At 34.9% G+C, this 22,764-nt stretch overlaps 2 protein-coding genes across 3 annotated transcripts; both read left to right on the top strand.

The window, feature by feature from the left end:
- The first annotated feature begins 506 nt into the window (after nt 1–506).
- LOC145562721 (uncharacterized) lies at nt 507–1,941 on the top strand. Its single transcript, XM_081623094.1, has 3 exons — nt 507–717; nt 1,118–1,400; nt 1,540–1,941. Exons 2-3 carry the CDS (start codon nt 1,119–1,121, stop codon nt 1,675–1,677), a joined length of 420 nt encoding a protein of 139 aa, XP_081479220.1. The 5' UTR covers nt 507–717; nt 1,118; the 3' UTR covers nt 1,678–1,941.
- A 9,750-nt stretch (nt 1,942–11,691) lies between these two features.
- LOC145562719 (polypyrimidine tract-binding protein homolog 2-like) lies at nt 11,692–21,188 on the top strand. Of its 2 annotated transcripts, none has more exons than XM_081623092.1 (11): nt 11,692–11,848; nt 13,486–13,708; nt 14,666–14,875; nt 16,137–16,199; nt 16,375–16,448; nt 16,970–17,065; nt 17,193–17,250; nt 18,148–18,252; nt 18,644–18,725; nt 19,856–19,968; nt 20,549–21,188. In XM_081623092.1, the coding sequence occupies exons 2-11, from the start codon at nt 13,523–13,525 to the stop codon at nt 20,930–20,932; spliced, it is 1,371 nt and encodes a 456-aa protein (XP_081479218.1). In that variant the 5' UTR covers nt 11,692–11,848; nt 13,486–13,522; the 3' UTR covers nt 20,933–21,188. The 2 variants fall into 2 exon arrangements, with proteins under 2 accessions (XP_081479218.1, XP_081479219.1); XM_081623093.1 differs by having other exon boundaries at nt 11,735–11,848; nt 13,463–13,708.
- Nucleotides 21,189–22,764: the final 1,576 nt, after the last annotated feature.

Genomic DNA, 22,764 nt, shown 5'->3' with positions numbered 1-22,764 from the left:
TAGTTTTGTCCGATACAGCTTGAAACTTGTTTTATATTCTCGTGTTATAATACACGGAGTACCTTTCTCCTTAATCTCTCCCTTGTGTGATAATTTCTCAAAAACAAGGAAATATGAAAATGGGATCACTCATGTTACTCGTTTTACTTAATAAGAAAGGCGGAAAGTAAAGAAATATTAGTAGATGACAGAAACTAATAATAATAATAATTAAAAAACAAATAAAAAAAAGACTCATTGCCCTTTAAAAAAGCACGTAGTCTTGTCATCTCGTGTTTTTTTTTTGTTTTTCACATAATTTACAAAAAATAATGAAAAAGGTAAGATACTTGCATAATTTGACAATTTATCAAAACGGGTCAAGTATAGGTTACTTTCATGCTGTGTTAACTTTATGTTTTATCTCATTATTTCAGTACTCACAGTAGTTTCAATTGTGTTGTCTTATCATGTTATACACTTATAAATCAGCTCTAATTTCTTATGTGAACTGATTATTCAACACCCCTAATGGGCCCTCCCCCTAATGTTGGCCTTTGAGGCCCTAAAATAATCGACGTTCGTAAAAGCGTTAAGTAAAAGCGTTTTTCAGAATTTCACTTAACTTCAGATAAATTGAAATCACCCAAAATTGAAACCCATAAAAGAAGAAAAAAACCCATGATTTGACAAGTTTCACCGGAGAAGCCTCTGCTGTGTTCGCTCATCAATCTTCAGGTACACTTTCTCTCTCTATAATTTCTAGGGTTTTGATTATGCTTTAATCAGAAATTACTGATATACTGTTTCATTTACGTACAATTGCATCAACAATGTTGAATTTACAACCAATAATTTCATCAACAATGTCGTGTTAAACCCTAGTTTTTTCAGGTTTTATCGGAAATTTTCACGATGCTTGTTTTTGCTTTCAATTCAACTTAAATCTTTAGTGTTTCTGATCATTCTTTGTTGCTGCAACTCATTCAAACAATGTGATTTTGGGGAAATTGAAATTGCCTTGGATTAATCAATTAGGGTTTAACTCGATTGTTTGTTTAGAAAATGCTTTCGATTAGACAATCATAGACGAACCAGCTCTAATAGACATTGTTGATTGTTCCCAATATTTGAGCAGGATGATAAGTCAGAAAATTGCTGCAGTAGCTTATATGTGGAGTTCTCTTATGATATTACTGGGGTTTCTTGCTCAATTTACGTCGTACCCGAAATATGGGGAGGTTTGGATTATGTTTGGTTCTTTCGTGATGACGCTGGTGAATGTTTGGTATTTTCTTATGCTTAATGCCAAAGATCAATGTTACAAGGAACTGCATGTTTTCGAGCTGGTTGTTGATCTGGGTCGGCTTTTTGGCATAATTCTTGCCTTACTGGGTAACATCTCAATCACCATCATCAAGGTATATATACTACGTAGTAATTTTGTTTTCGGGTTTTTTGAATTGTGCCATTCGATTGCTTAGTTGCTGGTTTACAATATGTAAGAAACAAGATACAACAATGTTTGTTATTAATATAGTCTGTCTAATCTGTATGCAGGGTCCCGTTTGGTTGTTGTGGGTCGGTATCATTGGCTGCATACTGATGTTTGTTGGAGGTGTGGCGAATCTGGCAAAAGAAATCTGGATCGAGACGTTGGAAGGAAAGAGCTCACTCCCGGTGAAGCAAGGCGAGTAATGTTTTGGTGGTTTTCCGGGGTATCATGGCTTGTATAAAAGTACTATAACTGAATTTTTTGCTATCATGGTTTGTAAAGAGGTATAGCAGTTAACTCGTAGGTATTATGCATTTATGCATATCACAATAGTATGACAGATTGGCAGGTTTGAGATGTTGAGGCGTTGATGAATTTCTGCTGATAAATACTAGTATTACTACTAAGACAAGCATCTGAGTGCTAAAATTATACGTATCACTCTCACAGTGAAAATTATACGTATCACTCTCACAGTGAAAATTTTCTCGTCTAATTGCAAAATACTTTCTTGTTCATGGTGATTTTAAGATATTCATCTTAGTCATACTACGGATTTTAAATCGAAATGGAATGCAGCCAATATACTAATTGGCCATAAGTTTAGAGTAAACCAGACATGTTTGAACTAATCTAATACTTTGTATACAGTTGGTTCATGCTTCTTTTGTTCAAGATAAATTTAAAGCTTGCACATTTGAAGATAAGCATAAGCTTGATCAATTTGAAGATATATTGAGTTGCACGCAGAGTTTAGGTAAGATTGAATAGCATCTAATTAGTACCCACATTTTGTACAAATCGGTCTAAAACCGAGATCAGATCGATTAGTTTAGACAGGTTTTAGATCTTTGTATGTTTATTTTCAAGGATAATGCTCATTACTTCTTTTTTTTTTTTTTTTTTTTTTGAATAAAATGTTGGGTAGACATTTTATTTCAAATCATTTTGTGCCAAAGTGGTGATGCTTTGAGGAAACATGCACACCTATACAAACAACTTCCGAATTGTTATGACTTATGACTGTGAGTGTCCCATCTAAAAGCTAAATGGGCTATTGTATTTTCTACTCGTTTTACGTGAGAAATATTATACGAGTAGTAATTAGGAGGAAGCTAAAAACTCAATAACAGCATTAGGGAAAGACCCTGACTATTAATATCCACTTTCATTGCCACTGATATAGAGTCACATTCAAGCCAAATGTTGTTTTATCTAAACCGTCTGGCAATCTTGATGCCATATCGAACTACAGTCGCTTTGGCAAGCTCAGTGCCCCACTCACCTTCGAACCTACGACTTTTGTCGCAGACGCCCCCCTTCAAGGGATCCGGCCAACAGCGAGCCAGAGGCTGAGCGAGGTATAAGCACGAGCCTTTGCAATTGTAAATTCCTTGCTCACATAGGAACCATATTCTACTGCATTGCTGACAAAGCTTAGAGTCGTGTAAACCACATGGAGATTTTGTTCTCGAAGACAAGCTCATTACCTAAAATACTACAAATTTAACAAACATATTGATGTATATCGGTGTAAATTATGCTTAGGTACTTTAAACCTTTCATTTTTATTTTTTTTATAATGATATGAGAAATAAATTAATAAATAAATAAATTATATACTTTATACTTGATAAATTTATCATGCGATGCCTTTGTGGAAAGTATAGTATTAGTCAAAGCATATTTTAGTATTAAATATTGTAATAACAAAAACAGTAAAATGTGAAAATGAGATCACTCAGTTTTCCGTAGATGAGTAAGGAAATTTTAGTAGATGACAAAAATTAATACTCATGATAAAAGATGCCATAATTTGACATTGCCGTTTTAAAAATTCGTAGTCTCTTGATCTCATGTTCATTTTTTTGTTGTTCACAAAACTTATTAAAAATTAGGTAAAAGTTAAGATACTTGCATAATTTGACAATTCATAAATAGGAACCGCGCTTAGGCTGCGTTGTTTTTATGTTGGGTCAACTTTGTATTTTTTTCTCAATACTAGTGCGGCTAATGTACTCGTCATAGTTAGTTATGTCCAAAAAGTTCTTTCGGTTTGACGTTATATTATAACTTTAGTTGTTACTTGTTAGTAGTGTTAATGAGAGAAAATATGTAAGCAAATAATTTTTTTTTTTTTTTGAGTATAAATGTTCACACAATAAAAAAAGTGGACGGTCCTTAAAGGTGGAAAAAAAAAAAAGGTAGACGGTCGTTAAAGATGAAAAATTGTAAATGTGAGATCCTTGTATTATACTTGACTCACATTTTTAGGGCATAATCATCTTATCACTATTCATAAGAGTTTTCTCAGACTTTAAAAAGTAGGAATTTTTGCACTCATACCAGTTTTGATCCTATTGTGAGGCCCTAAAATAATAAACATTCAAAGAGTTATTTTCTTCTTATTTCATGTCTTTACAAAAATTTAAATATTGAATATCACGTCAAAGAGTTGTTTAGTACTTTAGTTAAATAAATGAGTATTTTAACATTATGTTGAATGACTGCTTTTTAAAACGATCGGTAATTATTTTGCGATCGATTATCATCTTAACATTCGGTAATTAGCGATCGTTTTTAAAATTATTTGCTTACTATTTCATTTTACCGAATGATATGACGTTCGTCGTTAATATTGATCGCTAAAAACGTGTTTTTTGTAGTGGTCTTTGATCGTATTGGTAATTTTAAATTTTCAAAGACAAAATTAATATATCCTTTTTATTTCTTACTATTAATCAAAGAAGTATTTATAAATAATTCATATATAGGGTTTTTTTTCCTAATTCAGTAATTATTATTGTCTAGTATATGACGATTATATGTTCTTTAAAAAAGATTTTCAAAGATTGCATATTTTTAAGTAATTATATGTTGTCAAAACACATATTTATAGTAGTTACATATTCATCTATAAAATGTAAAACATCTTTACTTATTTTATACAGTTAACTATGAGAATTTAACCCACTCCCCCGAATCATTTTTTAAACTAAGTATCTTAAGAGTTTATGTGTCAATTACTTCAAAAAGATTTTCGAATCCAAACAATTATCCCAACCAAGAAATGTGTCTTTTACCCCTAGAGCAGTGGTGAGAGAAGATGACTTAGTGTTCCTAAATAGTGAAGTAACTAACATGGAGACTAAAAATGTTTTGTTTATGATGGCTCCCATGAAGAGTCCGGGATCGGATGGGATACAACCTAGATTTTTCCAAAAATATTGGGATGTGGTGGGAGATTCTATTATTAATCTTGTTACTAACTGTTTTAGGAATGGCAAAATACCGGCTTATGTTAATGAGTCGTTTATATGTCTCATTCCTAAAATTGATCATTCGGAAACCATGAATGATTTTAGACCAATTGGGTTGTGTAATACTATTTACAAAATCATCACTAAAATCATTGCTAATAGAATTAAGCCGCTTTTGGGTGAATTAATCAATCCGGTTCAATCAAGCTTCATAGAAGGTAGATCTATCGATGAGAATATTTTAGTTATTAAGGAAATTGCTCACTTTTTCAAAAAAGCGAGTAAAAAACACCTTATGGCTTTCAAAATCGATATTTCTAAGGCCTATGATAGTTTAGAATGGGGGTTCATTAGAGAAACTTTAATAGGATTAAACTTTCCGAACAATCTTGTTAATCTCATCTTAAGTTGTATTACTACCCCGTCAATCTCAATTTTATGGAATGGAGAAATTACGGATAGTTTTACTCCTTCAAGGGGGATTAGACAAGGGGACCCCCTCTCGTCCTACATTTTTGTTCTTTGTCTTGAACGACTCTCTTTAATGATTGAGAACAAGGTAGGGGAGGGACTTTGGGATCCGATTAAAATTGATCATGATGTTAAGGTGTCTCACCTTTTCTATGCCGATGATGTCTTCCTTTTTGCTAAAGCCTCGGTTGAGAATGTTAAAGCTATTAAGGAAGTCCTTTTGGAGTTTGGTACCAAATCGGGTTTGTTCATTAGCCCCACTAAGTCTAAGGTCATTTTTCCTCCTAAAATGAGTTTATCTCTTAAGAGAACCATCCTTATATTAACGTTGCTAATATTAAAGGTGCTCCCTCCTTTGGTAAGTATCTAGGGGTCAATATTAGTCCTAATAGACTTAAAATCTCGGATTATGTTGATCTTCTAAATAAAACCAAGAATAAAATAAAAGGTTGGCAAGCTAAACTTCTTAATATGGCCGGAAGATGCACTTTAATTAAATCCGTTCTCAATTCTTATCCTCTTTATACTATGCAAACTACTCTTCTTCCTAATACCATTCTAAATGATTTAGAAGGAAGTTGTAGGAGATTCCTTTGGAACAAAGTGGATAGAACCCATTATCTCCCTAGAACAAGTTGGGAAAAGGTTTGCCTTCCTATGGGTTTGGGTGGTCTTGGTATGCGTAATCTAAAAAATTGGAACCTCGCGTTTATGGCTAAACTTGGTTGGAGAATTATTCATGAACCGGATAAATTGTGGGTTAAAATTCTTAGAGCTAGGTATTTTAAAAGATCCACTTTCCTTAATAGTATTCCTAGTGCTAATGATTCTCCTTTATGGAGAGACATTCTTAAAGGGAAGGAATTACTAATGAAAGGAATATCTTATAGAATAGGAAATGGAGAAGACATTTGTCTTTGGTTTCACCATTGGGTGGGGGAAAAACCCATTTATTTAATCATTGAAAAACCTATTCCGAATTATATGGCTCATTGGGGTGTTAATCATATCATTAGCAACGGAAAATGGAACACTATTAGAATAAAACATATCATTCCGGAGTTTCTTTGCAAGCTTATTGAAAGCATTCCATTACCCACTGTGACTAAGGTTAAAGATGCTCTATGTTGGGGCATTGAGACCAATGGTCAATTCACCATAAGGAGTGCATATAAGCTTGCATCCAACTTCTCCTCCCATCATTCTTTCCCAAGTATTAACTGGAAAAAGCTTTGGCACATTCCCATCCCATTTAAGTACAAAATGTTAGTTTGGAACATTGGGCATCAAATCCTTCCCACTGCTTCTGTTTTGGCTGCTAAAATTGATAACTTTGATTCAAATTGCACTAGATGTAGTCTTGATTTGGAAACTCATTTACACTTGTTTAGGCATTGCATAAACGCTAGGACTCTATGGACTAGGATTTTCACCTTAAATAAGATGGATAAGGAGTTCAATTATCATACCTTTTTCAATATTAATTGGGAGGGTTGGGTGAACTACAATCTTAGCATGAGCACTACTTGGAGAGTTACCTTTTCAGTTGCTTTGTGGCACATATGGAAGGGGCGCAATTATGCGGTTTTTAAGCTTGCTATCTATCACTCAATTATCTTGTTTTATAAATATAAGCAGGATTTGGATGCTACTCTACATATATTTCAGGGGAAAGGAAGGATCCCTGCTGCTCTTATTCGTGAAGCAAGATGGCAAAGGCCAAGAGGAGCTTGCATAAAGATCAATACAGATGGAGCCTTGCGAAAAAATGGGCATATAGCTGGTGCTGGAGCTGTAGCAAGACTCTCTGATGGGACTTGGTTCTTTGGAAAGGGCTAGAATGTGACTGCAAGTACAGCTGCACAGGTGGAATTGATGGCAATGCGAGGGGGGATGCAGATGGCTGTTGATGCTCAACTCAAGGAAGCCATCATTGAGACAGATGCTCTATCTCTTAAAAAGACAATTGAAAGTGTTGAGAAGTATGGAACTCATGAGCTAGCAGTGATACTTGTTGATATGCAGGCCTTACTTGATAAGGGCTGCTCCTTCAGCTTCAATTATGTACCAAGAGAAGCCAATAGAGTGGCTCATAAGTCATAACATTGCAAAGAACGCTCTTGAGACAGGAAGTTTGGCTATAGCTATGGGGGTAGAGACAGGAGCAAAATTTTATGATGAGCCCCCCCAGCTTTGCAAAGGAAGTCTACGAAGATGATTTCACTAACAGCATCTGAAGGGAACCTAAATTGCTTGCTGGTCAATGATGAACTGGGATACTTGGATCAGTTTCTATTTCTTTTTAATGTAATGTACCTTAGGAGGGCTATGTTTATGAACTGGACTATTTTGCTTGCAGTAACTTTGATGATCATCAGCTTTCATAAGCTGAAGGGGATAAGCGTTTATGTGCTTAGACACCCTAATTTTGTAACCTTGATCATTTCCTTAATTAATTAAGCTCCTTTTTGAAAGACAAACTTGTTCTAATTGACATTGTTCCCACTGTTTGAGCAGGATGTATTGTATGAAAATTGCTGCAGCATTTCATATGTTGAGTTGTGGTATGATATTACTTGGGTTTCTTGCTCAATTTACGTCCTACTCGAAAGATGGGCGTACGGTTATTATGTCTGGTTATGCCTTGTTTATGGTGGTGTGTTTATGGTTGCTCATAATCAATGCCAAGACTCCAAAGGAACTGCGCGTTTACGAGTGGGCTTTTTTTGTGTGTCAGGTTTCTGGCTCAGTTCTTTCCTCTCTCAGCACAATCAACATCAAGGTATCCAGTAGTAATTTTGTTTTCGGGTTTTCGAATCGTGTCATTCCATTGTTTAGAGTTCGTTTGATATCGCTGTGCTTTTCCTTTTTGGTTTTTTTTTTTTTTTTTGTTTTCAAAATTATACGAGTACTTGGTATGTTATATGCCGTATAATTAGTTACAAATTGGTTAAAACTGACAACAGAAAAGTTGAAAGCCCCTTATTAATAAGGTTTGTCTAATCTTTATGCAGGGTCCTAATAGATTTGTTTGGGCCGGGGTTGGGGCCGGTGGGAGTCTGCTGTTGTTCGTCGGAGGTGCGGTGCTTTTGGCTAAAGAAATCCGGATCGAGCAGCTTCAAGGAAAGATCCTCCCGGTGAATCAAGGCGAGCTGTAGTAGCTTTTTAATTGGTTTTCCTATAGAGTTTTAACATTCTGATTTCATTTTTTTTTTGGGTTATCATAGTTTGTATAAAGGTACTTAACTGAATATTTTGTTATCATGGATTGTAAATAGGTAAATAGCAAGTTACTCGTAGGTATTATGGCATTTAGATGTTGAGGCGTTGGTAAATTTCTAGTGAAAGTTGCATATATCACTCTCACAATGAATGTTTTCTAATTCTCTGATTATTAATGATAGTTTTAAGAAAATCATAGTCATACTACGGAGTAATGGCCAGTAAATCAATCTCATGAATGTCATGATGATGGATTTTAAATTAGATCATGAGTTTTTCAAACTATTATTTTTGGTAGTGGTAATCAAAATGAAATGCAGCCAATATATTACCGGCCATAAATTTGGAGTAAACCAGACATATTTGGATTAATCTAATACGAAGTACTTCTATATACTGTACTTTACTAGGTTCATGCTTCTTTTGTTTAAACTCTAAATTGGTCAAGATCAATTTAAAGTAAAAGCTTGCACATTTGGATTTAAGCTTAAGCTCTGTCAAGTTGAAGATTGAATAGTGTCTAATTCGTACCTACCTTTCGTACAAACCGCTCTATAACCTAGACCAGATCAACTGGTTTGGACAGGATTTAGACTTTAGATCTTTGTATAAATTGTATATACCTTAGATTTATAAGGATAGAAAAATTAGAAAAAAAATCAATCATACGGAAGGAAAAAAAAAATACAGACTCAATTGTACTTTAAAATCTACCAAGAGTCCACAAGAGAAAGACAGTAATTTTTAATAGAAGCAACGAAATACGAAGTATTTGATTAGATTTTAAAATATTTGATGATTAGATCTTAATTTCGTTAAATATTACTTTGCCTTTACCACTAATCTACCAACTCAATTCTACATATCTATCTAATACAATAACAATATATGTGTAATTTTGGGGCCTCTTATATTTGGAGGCCCTGTGCGAGCCCGCACCAGTCGCACCACCCCTGTCTCTCTCAACTGGGCAAGCCCCGAATCACTCATTCTCTCTCTCTTTCTCAACAATAGCGGGATTGTTTTAACTCTGGGGATGGAGGGTGTAGCACCAGCGACAATGTTGAATTTAGTGTTGAGCATCTCTGTCATCAGCCAACGTTAACAAGAATTATGTCCAATAGCTCCTCGACAAAGCTCCTCAGGTTATCAATTTCAAGGTGAAAAGGTCATCCCTACCCTTTGGGGGTTGACTAAGCCTTTAATTTGACCTTTATTTTATTCATAGGATTTTTATTTAATTTGACCTTTATTTTATTCCAAGGATTTTTATTTCACTTGGCGACAAAACCACTGGAGATGGTGGTATCAATAGTGTTAGTGGACGATTTAATGGATGAAGCCTGAAAATGGTGTTATCAATGATAGTTTCAATGGAGGAAGCAGCTTAGACACCATTATTAGTGTCAACAAATGAAGTTATGATATGCATGGGCTATGGTTGTTCGTGATTAAGCATTGACGAATCACAAGTATGAGCTAGCTGTTATGACTAAGCATAGATTGACAAAATATGTTACTCCCTCCGTCCCTAAATTACATTCCTCTTTGGAAATTTACACGGGAATTAAGGAGGGAAGAATAAGACAAATAACAATAATTGGATAATGCAATGGGAAGTACAAAGATAGAGTAGTTATTACTCATGACATGTCATCAATCCTTTGCAAAAAAAAAGGACCAATCACATGCTCCTAATTGAAAATTTTTAACCAATCATATTCATTGTAATTTGGCACAAGGATTATGAGTGAGATTAGGTAAGGATGAGTGAGAAAGCATTAAATATAAAACAGAAAAAGAGAGTTGATTTACTAAAAAAACTTACTTAAAATAGAAAGGAAGAATATAATTTTGGAATACCCAAAATAGAAAGGAGAAATGTAATTTAGGGACGGAGGGAGTAATAATAAAGATAAACTAGGGCGAGCATTAATTGCCTTAGGCTAAATTTTAAAATTGATTAAAGAGCTCAAAAAAGAAATTCCATTCAATTTAAGATGCTACAATATTGTAAAGTTGCAACTAATAAAAATCGGAGGTAATATTAAAAAATAATTAAACAAAGTTCCTTGTAAAACAATCCTTATGGCTTATGCATTGTCAAGCTAGCAAGAAAACTACTAGGGAAAAACATTTCATTCAAAATTATTATTATTATTATTATTATTTTTTGGAGAAAAAAAAACGAGAAAACTTAATTAAGATTAAACTCAGTCGAGATCTAGGCCAAGGACTATGAGTAAAAAAGCTCATACTCATGTTTTCAAATTTGTTATTAATATCCTATCTTACCACTAATTCATTTGCCATGCGTTTGGATTAGTTAATAATATTCTCATCTTACCACTAAATGAGCCATCCTAATATGTTAACATGATAAATTGAAATAACACATTACCCTTTCTAGAAAATTTAAAATGTTCACAAGACACTTTACTTAACACATTATAAAATTGCAATAGATATTTTGCGTAGCATACTATATCTTCAACTATTCAAGTAACGGTGTGATGCTTTTACATAAGATTTATTTACAACTAGTGAGTAGCTCGGGCATTGCCTCGGATTGCTACTTTTATATTCGTGCAATTGGGGCATTTTTTGTAAGGATTTTGAAATATGAAATCGATATTATTGAATGTTTTTTTTTTTTTAATAATTAAATCACGTGATTTACACTTATGTACAATTTTTTATAATATTTATAACACTCAATGGGCTAAGATGGTTAATAAGCCACCTTTGATATAAGTTGTTGGGGGTTCAAATCCCCTTAACATCATATTTTTATATACTAAGTATGAAGTAATGTGGATTGCTTGGGTGATGATGTGTCATAAAGAGATGTTTTTATAAATTATTAAAAATATACACCATAACATTGTTAGAGTATTTTAGGGATTAAAAAAATTATATTTCATACATTATTTAATAACCATCCTATTGTATGGAGTTATTTTCTTTATCTATTACTGTAATTTTTTATTTTTTTTTTACAAGTAATACTGTAATTTTTTTTTTCATTTTTTTTTCTTCTGAAAACAGTATTACTGTAATTAATATAGCACTAATCTTTCTTTTGTGGTTTCAAAAAAAAATCTTTCTTTTGTTTTTTTTTTTTTTAGAAAAGGTATGGAGTAATTTTGTTGGAATGTGTTTTTACACTTGACGAGTATTTATCCTCAAAATACAATGATGACCGTTGATCTACTTAGATCTAACGGTTGACATTATATGATGCGTTTCATTACTCTTCAATCTTCATCCTCCCATATTTTCATTTTTATTTAATTTCTATTGGAGCTTCTCACTTTTACGCTGCGTCTCTCTATCTCTCTCTTCTCCATTGAAGCGTACTCTGAATTCTCCATTAAAGTAGCTGCTGAGCTTACTCACCTCCATTGAAGCAGCTTCTGAGGTATGGTGTTTTGTTCCTATTTCTTTAATAATCTAATACCAATTTCACAATCTAGGGTTTAATTTCTTACTATCGTAAATCGTCAGTATTGTCAATTTAGGGTTCTTCGAAGGCAATTGAATTATTGTTTATAATTTCTGAAGTTATGAAATATTATAACGAGCGAATTTGCTGCTAGAATTTTGCTATGTGTAGTTTTAAGTTAGATTGCTAGGATTAAGCGAGATTGCGAGAAGAATGTTATTTGATCCTCCGATCCTAATCTGATTCGGTTGCTAATGTGTTGCACCTTTTGACCTTAATCTAGCCCACGAGCTGAGCCGAAAATATTTGAGGCGATTCGAGCTTCGAGCCGAGCCTGTCTATTACTTCGTATATTGTAGCTCGATCCTATGACTATTGGAGTATTCGGGCTCAGCTTGAAGGTTTAGCACGCCTAATATTTGATCATACACTCCACATGATTGCATTAGCAAATTGGATTGTTGAATTATCTTCTTCATTGCTAGGCTATGCAATACTATGATTTATTCTATATTATGAATTTATGATAGATTGATAGGATATCTGTATGGTTTTGAAGATATCGCTACTCAGTGAAAATTATGACGGCTTATTTATGGAAAAATTGTCACTTAGAGGGTTTTATATATGCCATTTTGAAATTATACCCTTCTCAAAATAGAGTAAAATATTGCAATATACATACTTTATAACCTCTTTTAAATCTAATATTGAGACTTCTTTCAAGTTTAATGAATCGAGCTTGAGAATGATGTCATGAAATTCCATATTTACCATCTGCCTTGTATCTGTTTTACAAAAAAAAAAAACTATATCGTCCCTATGATCAACAAATAGCCTGAATCCTCCTTTCTTTCTAGTAGAGCAGGGCCTATGTTGCTCAGACTCGGCTAGAAGTGTAATACATCGGTATCAGCGGTATGTGTCCAAGTGATAGGCATGGCCACTTCATAATTTTCTTGCCTAACTTTGGTGAGAAATTAGGTGTACAAGTGTCAAACAAATGATTAGAATCCTCCTCTCTTTCCAGTGGAGCAGGGCCTATGTTACTTAGACTTGGTTACAAGTGTAATTCTCTGGTATGTGTCCAAGTGACAGGCATGTCCTATTTATGAAATTTTTGCCTAACTTAGGCAAAAAATGAAGTGTTCTAGTCTCAAATCAAAGTCCGAATGTTGAGTATCCGCCGTGAGGGTCATGAGTATTTGAGGTGAAAAAATCATTAATTGGGTAAGCTGTATAATGGAGTTAGTTTGCCTTTCAATATATTATCATTTTTTCAATCAAGACGAAATAATGAATATTTGATAAATGTTCTTGCTCAATTTAGAGTTGTTTGATGTCCAATTGATGGTCAACTTTTGGTCATTTTTTGCTGAAAGATAGTGTTACTTTAATAAAAATATCAAAATGTGTGGTTTAGAAATTTATGTAGTGTAGTTCTTAAAGAAAATGCTGGATATAATGATATTTTCTGAGTGCTGCAACCCCCCATACTCCCAAATAAAATGGCAGAAAATGTTTGTCAAACTGGAAATGTAACACATAGCTAATCTGAGTGGTTAATTGATTTCGTTTAGAAATTTTCAGCTGTTGTCGATATTGTGCTGCAGGAGTTTATTGCTTCATCTGTGTGGGGCTACTTGTGTAATGGCATCTGTGTCGAGTCAGCCACAGTTCCGTTACACCCAACCACCATCGAAGGTGCTTCATTTGAGAAACTTGCCTTGGGAATGCACTGAAGAGGAGCTGATAGAATTGGGGAAGCCTTTTGGTAAAGTTGTCAACACAAAGTGCAATGTTGGGGCCAACAAAAATCAAGCGTTCATCGAATTTGTAAGTGCCAATAATATTGCTGTCTTACTATTAACACCAACCTCTCCTGAGGTGAGATTTAGTAAATAGCTGATGCTTACCTTCTGTTATACTTCCTCCGTTCTGTTAATATTGCAACAATGGACTTTTTGCACTATTCATCACTCTTGTTTGACTATATAATTATGATTTATACGTTAAACAAAATATAGTCATGTGGGATTTTGTTGGATTCGTCTCATAAAATACTTTCACAATATTAAGTTTTTATAATTTTTACTCTTACACAATTATAGATATTTAGCATATAAAATGTGCATTGGGATGTGTAATTTCTTCCTTGTTGCAATATTAATAGAACGGAGGAAGTATTATTTTTATTTTATAAGTGAAGCTATCTTGAGGTTTTCAAGGATTACTCGATTGAGGACATTCATAGGAACTGGGTCAATCTTTAATTTATTTTTTGGTTTTAAATGAATGCTTGTCCTCTTTTGCTGGTACTTCTTTATCTGATTCTCTGTGCTGTTATTATAATTTAATTTCCCGATAAAGAAAATCTATCTTTTTTAACTGCATTCCTGCGATATAGTGCCTATGTGGTCAGAGTATGGTAGATTGGTTGGAGTGAAGGATAATGTGGAAAAGAAAGCCTGTTATCTTATTCTAGGTGAACAAAAGATCTTAGTATGATTATATATTGTGCAGACATGACAAATACTATGCTTAGTCTTTTGCATTTGTTGTTGAACCTTATTGATCAAGTCTCATGAGGACTTGCTTGAGGAAGCTGGAAAGAAGTTCTATTATATTGGAGTCAGATTATAGCAGAGCTATACTTTCTGTCATGTCAGATTAAGTGGAGCATGGAGTAGTAGTCCATGGACTGGAATTGATGGAGTTTGGTGTGCCCCTATTTGACTGTTAGGTTTGGATTCTGGATGTCATGACTGATATATATGTTTATGTCTTTTCCAGGCGGACCTTAATCAGGCCATTGCCATGATATCCTACTATGCTTCATCATCGGAACCTGCTCAAATACGGGGAAAGACTGTGTACTTACAGTATTCCAATCGACAAGAAATTGTGAACAATAAGACCACTGCTGACACTGCAGGAAATGTGTTATTGGTTACCATTGAGGGAAATGAAGCTCGGCAAGTCAGTATTGAAGTATTACACTTGGTAAGTCGCACATATGCTCCTTCATGTTATGACATGAGATATAGTTGACTGCAGAGATCCTTGGGGTTAGTTTTCCGGACTAGGCTATAGTTGGTCATACTTAATAAGCCATTTATTTGACATGAGTGTAAATGGATCAGCAGGCCCTTGTCAAGGATATATCTTCGATGGCAGCTTAATGCGTCGGGAGAAAGAGCGCATGTGTGTTTGTCTCCTTTATCCTTTTCCTAACACTGCCTCTTTCTTCCCTCCTTTTCTCCCTCTTTCATCTACCCCTACAGTTCTTAAAGAGTTATGAGTGCTCAATATGCTGTACTGTTGTGCATTCTCTCTCCTTGTGTGCATGTCCTGTTATATTTTATTTATTTTAAATTACAGTAATATCCTTATTGATGATAGTGAATCATGTTAAATTCCCTTAAATAGAATATAATTTTTAACGTTCAGTATCATTTTGTTTTGTATACAACCTGCTTCATGTTGTGCTTATAGTTTCTTTGTGCAATATTTTTTCGCTCTCTTTCTTCCTGAAAATTTCGATGTTAAAGCATTGTTTGAAGGATGCCTATGTAGACATTTTGATTGGCATCTTCTGACTTGATAGTCTGATCTAATATCCTGGAACCTGATATGGGAACTCAATCTCTGTCATGACTTGGTAATGTTTGGCTGTTACTTGTTGTAATTATACTTACATTTTTTGTAGATGATTTATTCAGTTGCACTTTATATGATTCTAAGCCTTTAAGCATAGGGTTGTATATGTAATGACCTCGAGCTAACCTTTCACCCCAATATCAAGATTGGTGGGTTTATTTTTAATCCAATATTGCTGATGTGAGTTGAATTTTTTCCTTGATTGCCAATGTTATAGATTTAACAACAACTAGAGGAACTCTTCTAAAGAGGCTTCCTCCTTGGTTGGGTCTTGATTCTGTATGCATTCTATTTGAAGTGTGGACAATTTAGTCTATTATGAGCCAAATGCTGAAGAACAGTGAAAATTTTACTTTCATTGATATCAAATTAGATGCAAGTCTATTTGTATTTGTACATCATTAAGCTTTGTAGATTTAGTGATGATGAAACCTTTTGTATTGCATTTAAGTATGTTTTGTTCCTATAATGCAGATTGAGTATATTTGTTCCTTTTCAATACACAAAGAATAGGCTGACGTTATAAAATTATAATTGTCTTGATGCAATTTTTAATCCTATTCTCTGGACATGTTTGTTTCTGAATGAGATATTGCTGATGCAGGTATTTTCAGCATTTGGATTTGTGCACAAGATTACAACTTTTGAAAAGACAGCTGGATTTCAGGCAAATCTTCTAATTTTTGTTTTCTCTTTTTATTTCTTTGACTCTACACTCCTCTCCTGTGGTTTATCACCCTTTTTCACTGCTGCTGCTGATGGTGTTTATTTAAGAAATAATTGTGCTATTCTGCATGTCTTACTGAAAATGAAGCCTCACTCTGTTCTCTTTCTCCTTGCAGGCGTTGATTCAGTTTTCTGACACAGAAACTGCGTCTTCTGCAAAGAATGCTCTTGATTCAAGAAGCATCCCAAGGTGATTTTGGATTTATTGTGTGGCTTCAGGCGTTGTCCACATTTAGTGGATCTTACACTATGCATGTCAATCCTGTATGCGCTGGAATCAGTTGAAGTTGTGAGAATCCTTCTCGCACCATATTTCATTGATAGTCTTAGATTCCTGCGTGTGGAACTGTGGATAATATGCTAAACCTCCCCCCCCCCCCCCCCCCCAACACACACACACACACTCACATCAAAAAACAATGGTAAAAATCTTATCAATTACACTCTAAATTCTTATCTTAATAATTGTGTTGAGATGCAAGGTGTCCACACTTAGGGTCAGTCCATAATCCATAGGCATGATAGCATATTAGCTGATGGGTGTATGCTGTCCAATTCATGCAGTGTTAGTATTTTACGGTCTAGGGTTTCCATCTCTGTGCTTACCCTTGCCAGATTACCTGGCTATATGTTTTACAAAGTTATGAATGAATTTGGTCATGTGAAATGTATATTTTTAGTATTGTGGCTGATTTTTTGCTGTTGACCTAGGTACCTACTTCCTGAGCATGTTGGGCCCTGCACTCTCAGGATAACTTATTCCGCACATACTGATTTAAGTGTCAAATTCCAGAGTCACCGCAGCAGGTAAATTTCTCCTTGCTGTTTTTGTTTTATAAAGTTCTGACAGACATGTGACTTTATGACTTTTAATGTTTCAATTACAGTATCTCTTTTGTGAACTACTATTTCTTACCGATCTGTATTTTTTTAGGGATTACACTAATCCATACCTTCCGGTTGCCCCATCTGCTATAGATGCAGCTGGTCAGGTAAGGCATACAATCTTGAACTTTTATCCCCCCCCCCCCCCCCCCTCTCCCCTCCTTTTCCTGGTGATTGGGTTTTTGTTTTTCCTTTCACGGACATTTTATGCTCATCTAAAAGTATCCTGGGTCATAGAACTTTTGCTCATGTCCCTGAATAAACTTCGACATTACTAATTAAGTTGTCTTGAAAATTATTCTCTCTCTTTCAGTTTGGTGAAGTTCACTATAAATGTGATTTTCCATATCTGCCGTAAAACAACGCTAGGGGCGTTCGGTTCACAAGTTAGTATGGGTTTATTAGGAATGAAATCATAGTGGTATTGATTTGGAACTTTATATTAAATACCACATGTTTGGTAAATATTCTGGAATGATTTTTTTTACTTTTTAAACTCCATACCCTTGGGGTTTGAGATGTGAGTTTTAAATTTACAATTTTTCAATCTAAACATACCTTATACCAAAATATTGTGAACCAAATGCCTCCTGTGTAGTATGCTTACAGATGTGGAATGCATTGAATAGTTATGCTAATCACATTAGCATTCTTAATTGCCATGTTTAAGACCTTTACGTTGAAAGAGATTGAGTAATGTTCAAAGTAATTATCATTTGATTCACATGCTGACAATTAGAGCTAGCACTCTTTAAATAACCATTTTCGTGCTTGTGTAGATATTGTATTTATATGTTTCTGTCCACAAAATAGACATGTATGTGCTTTTGCTTACGCATGCTACTACAACCAGATGTTTCTAGAATCTAGCTAGCTTCATGCATTACTAGGTGGTTGGCTGGAAATCTGTACTTCATGTCGGTGGCAAATTTTTTGCTGTTGTATTTACGTTTTCTTCCTTCTCTACTCTTATGTTTTTATGGCCTACATTATTCATATTTCAGCTTAGTGTGGGAGTGGATGGGAAAAAGCTGGAACCTGAGAGTAATGTACTATTGGCATCAATTGAGAATATGCAGTATGCTGTCACATTAGATGTCCTACACACGGTATTGTCATTAATTCTGGTTTTCTATTTTTATGGCCTGTTTGGTAGCCGATAATACATGGTGGTAATGGGAATGAAGTATAAGTGTAAATTGAGAAGGAAATTAATTTTGTAATCCCCATGGTAATGCAATTTGATCCTCAAGCATGTGCTTTCTTCATATTTTTCATTACCATCCTTTACCACTTGGGAGGAGGTATTAGGTGGGAAAGAAAATTTCTAAAGAAAATGGTTTGGGGTGAGTAAGTGTTACCATGGGAATGGTCCTCGATTTTCCCTACAAATTTACATACAAATTTATTTCCCCATTACCATCATTTATGGCCATCTACCAAACAGACCATTAGGGTATTGCTGATTGTGTCATTTACTGATTTCTTTTCTTCTTCTAGGTCTTTTCTGCCTTTGGACTTGTGCAAAAGATTGCTATGTTTGACAAAAATGGAGGGCTGCAAGCTTTGATTCAGTACCCTGGTGAGTGCCAAACTTATGGGCTGAATTTCTGTCTATGGTTTTCAACTATGAAAAAAATGTTCAAAAATAGATCACTGGTTTTTAAGAAGGTAATGATATTGCTGATGCCTATGTCCATAGCAATGTAAAAGGGCATGCATTTATGGCTGATAAATTTTCTTGAAATAATCCTTGATATATTAAATTATGCTGGGCACAGGAAACATCATGGATTTTTATATCATCCATATAATTTGCATGTGGTAAGGAGTTGAACTTCCTTCTCGTCTCTCCTTCAGTTCTCTTTCTCCTCTTTACCTTCTCAACTTCTCCATCTCTAACATGAGCCATATAATTTGTTTATCATCTCTGGGGTTCTTGGTGTCATCTCTTTGCCTGAGGCTTCCCTATGCTGCAGCAGTGTGCATTTTGTCAAAAGTAGCTGCTAGTTACGCTGAGTGGCAGGGAGTACTCTCTCTCTCTCTCTCTCTCTCTCTCTCTCTTTCTCTATCTCTCCCCTATGGCGCCTTTTCTCTTCTTTGAAAGCATTTCGCTATTTTTTCTCTCTTCAAAATTCCTGTATGAATCTAGGAACATGCTTTTGTGGTTTCATTAGCTAAAGACGATTATATTGAGACTAGCTAGATGAAATTTATACTTATAAATGAGATATCTTGGCAATTTATTGTTATTATATTGGAGATACCTATGTTCCTATATTGCTATGGGTTGACGTTTTAGAAGTTTTGGTCTCCTAGTCCTAGATAGTACACATAAAATTGTGTTGGATATCCATCATCACTCATTATGCTTAAAAATGAAACTGGAATATAGCATGCATGAAGTTTGATATCTGGCGAGTGTTTATTGCTGTTCTCGGAATCTCTGGTGCAAAGTAGACCACTAGTCTTGTTGTCTGCCTCTCTCTCTCTCTCCTTTTTTTTCTCTTTTTTTTTATTATTTTTTTTTGGGGGGGGGGGGGGGGGAGGTGGGGAACTTGAGGTGGGGGGGAGGAGGGGGTGAAGGCGAAGGCATATTGGCAAAACCAGACAACTTGTCTTTTAACTGCTGCTGATAATTTAGTCCTTGTGAATTTTGTGCTTCTTAGAAGGATCTGTGCTATGAAAGACTGAACTTTGTGATTTCCACAGATGTTCAGACAGCTGTTGTTGCTAAAGAAGCACTTGAGGGACATTGCATATATGATGGAGGGTTTTGCAAACTCCACCTATCATATTCAAGGCATACTGATTTAAGTATCAAGGTTAGTGACTCATAGTGAGTACTACTTTCTTTTTTGAATTGTGCATTAGCAATATTTTCTTTGATAGACTGATACAGCTAACACCGATTACCTCTTTAATTCCATTGTTAGTTGATCCAGAAGTTGGTTATAGGACTTTTTTGATTCATAGATGTGCGTATCTTTATTGTGGTAGGAATTAGGTGTGAAAGGATCCTACCTATAAAAATTCATGTATGCTACAAACTATGCATCTACTTCTAATTCCTGCTTGTTCTTTGCTTCTTATTCAAACCTTTGCTCAATAAACACCCTAGGAAACTGTAGAGTGAAGAGAAATGAGTGAACCTATTGCAGATCCATATATGTTTTATGATGTACTTAAAAGTTCTAATGTTTTTTCCTCATCAAGAAGGTTTCGTTGGATGTGCTTGTCTTGCCATGTGCCATTCGTATATTATTTTGGAATTGCTTTACTCAAAAGTCAGTCAGTTTTTGATGTAATTTTAACTTCTGTTACAGTGATAATTATTTTTAATTTTGCAAGAACTTTTCTTCCTTGATATGTAAACATTGTTGATTGTGATGTCTGAAACTCCAGGTAAACAATGACAGAAGCCGAGACTATACACTTCCTATACATGGGGCCATGATTCAACCCTCAATTCTCGGACAACAGCCAACAGGAGGGCCAATGTCGGGAGCTGCTGCTGCTCCTTATAATGGTGGGCAATATCCAGGACCACCTCCTTCATCAGGAGGCTGGGCACCACCTCAACATATGCACATGCAGATGCCAATGCAAAATTACCCATACAACATGCCACCTGGACCTGGTGCTGCACCTCCTGGTCCTCCTGGCACCATGCCGCCAGGTTCCATGCCACCAGGGTCAATGCCACTCGAAATGGGACCTGGAACAATGCATATGCAGAACCCAAATGGCTTGCCGCAGCCACCTGCTATGCCTCCATACAGTCAATGACATGATGTGGCTCGAAGACTGACTGGGTTCTACTGAGGTTTTTGGGTTTGGGGAATGTGAGCAAAAAAATCCAGCCTGCCAATCTCAATTCTTGATTTGTTGAGGGCTTGCTATAATTTCGTTTAGATTACAAATAACTTTTTATTGTTTGAACTATTTCCTAAATTCTTAAAGGTTGAGCTTCTTTGGAACTCTTACTCTTATTCTGGTATAAAAAATCTTTATGCTGCCATGGAAAAAGCTCTGTTTTACTTCATATGCCTTTTGCGATCTTTTTTTCTTGGTAAATACTCGTATCCGTTTTAGGTTTGACAGACGAGTAATACCACATTGCTGCATTGAGGTTTCAATAATTCTACTTTGGTGACCTGTGTGTATCAAATTTTGTTTTATTTTGATGTCCAATGGTTTGGTAATCTCACTTTGGTGCTTGAGATTTTAACTTTTTTCCACTTTCATGCTATAAATACTTGCTCACTTTTGTAACAAAGATCTTCTATTACGGAGTATTTTGTTATTTGTCAGGGATAAGTTGATTTTAATGAATTTTACGAATGTAATTTTCTCCCTAATAATTACATATGTAATTCTCTCCCTAGTCATTATATATGTAATTTTCTCCCTAAAAGAAAATCCGGTTAATCCTAAAATTGGGCATGGCTGAAAGAAAGTAAATGCTAGAGGGTTGATCAAGGACCCATTTAATCTTAATTACGAGTATCTTATTTAATTGACCACATTCAATACAAACCATCAGGCAAAAAAATTAAAAAAAAAAAAACCCATATGATATTATCTTCAGAATCTCGTTGATTTATTTGATAATTATCTTATTTCCTATAATTCGACTCTATCTGAGATAATATTTAAAAACAATATATATAAGATTATCTTTAGAATCTTGTAGTTATTACTACTATGGGGAGAATGCTTCATGCTTTTGCTCTTAAAATTGGATCGTGCAATGCTTTTATGGCTGATTAAAGGGTATAGAGTATGGACTAGAGTTGGCAAAGAGAATGCGTGCAAGCAGGATTCAAATTCAAGTGGATAGTCAGCTGGTTGTCGAGGCTTTGAATAATGAAGATACTCATCGAGGCCAAGGATACCACATCATAAGACATTGCAAGCAGATATCATTGATGAAACTAACTGGCAGGTGCAAATCATTCACATCTATCGCGAAGCAAATAGAGGCTGCAGACTGGCTTGCAAATCAAGGGTCACCCAGAACAACTCCATCGAGTTGATTCAATTCCCTCCTATAGAATTAGGACGTATTTTGCACGATGATATTGTAGGTGTGGCCTTGCCACGTTTAATTCCTGTTCAGTTTGTTTTTGTTTTGTTTTCTCAGGGCCTAGCCCCTCGTATGCACCAAAAAAAAAAAAAAAATCTCGTAGTTATTTATAGTTATCTTATTCCTTATATAAATATATAAAGAGGATTGTTTCTATGGTTTCATTAGACTCAAATTGAAAAAGTCATAAATACCTGTCTTCTCCCTACAACCAAACATTGTAAATATTAAGTTCATTAGTTCATTTGCAAACATTGTAAGTAAATAAGTTCATTTGTACATTATAAACATTACAAACAAGTTCATTTGTATGTTATAGATTCATTTGTATATTATAGATTTGAATTTTTATGGTTTACCTTTCCTATTACGATATTTTACAACTTATCGTCATCATATAATAATCCAAACCAAAACCTCAATTTAATAGTCCCACAACAACAACAATTAACGTGTGAAGAAGAAGAGGATACAAAATTTCCACAAGAAGAAACCAAACGATTCTTTGTCCCTACTTCCAACTTCCCTAGTC

The sequence above is a fragment of the Chenopodium album genome, chromosome 10, assembly GCF_948465745.1.
Source record: "Chenopodium album chromosome 10, dcCheAlbu1.1, whole genome shotgun sequence".
NCBI lineage: Eukaryota > Viridiplantae > Streptophyta > Magnoliopsida > Caryophyllales > Amaranthaceae > Chenopodium > Chenopodium album.
This window is presented reverse-complemented; position numbering and strand designations above follow the sequence as displayed.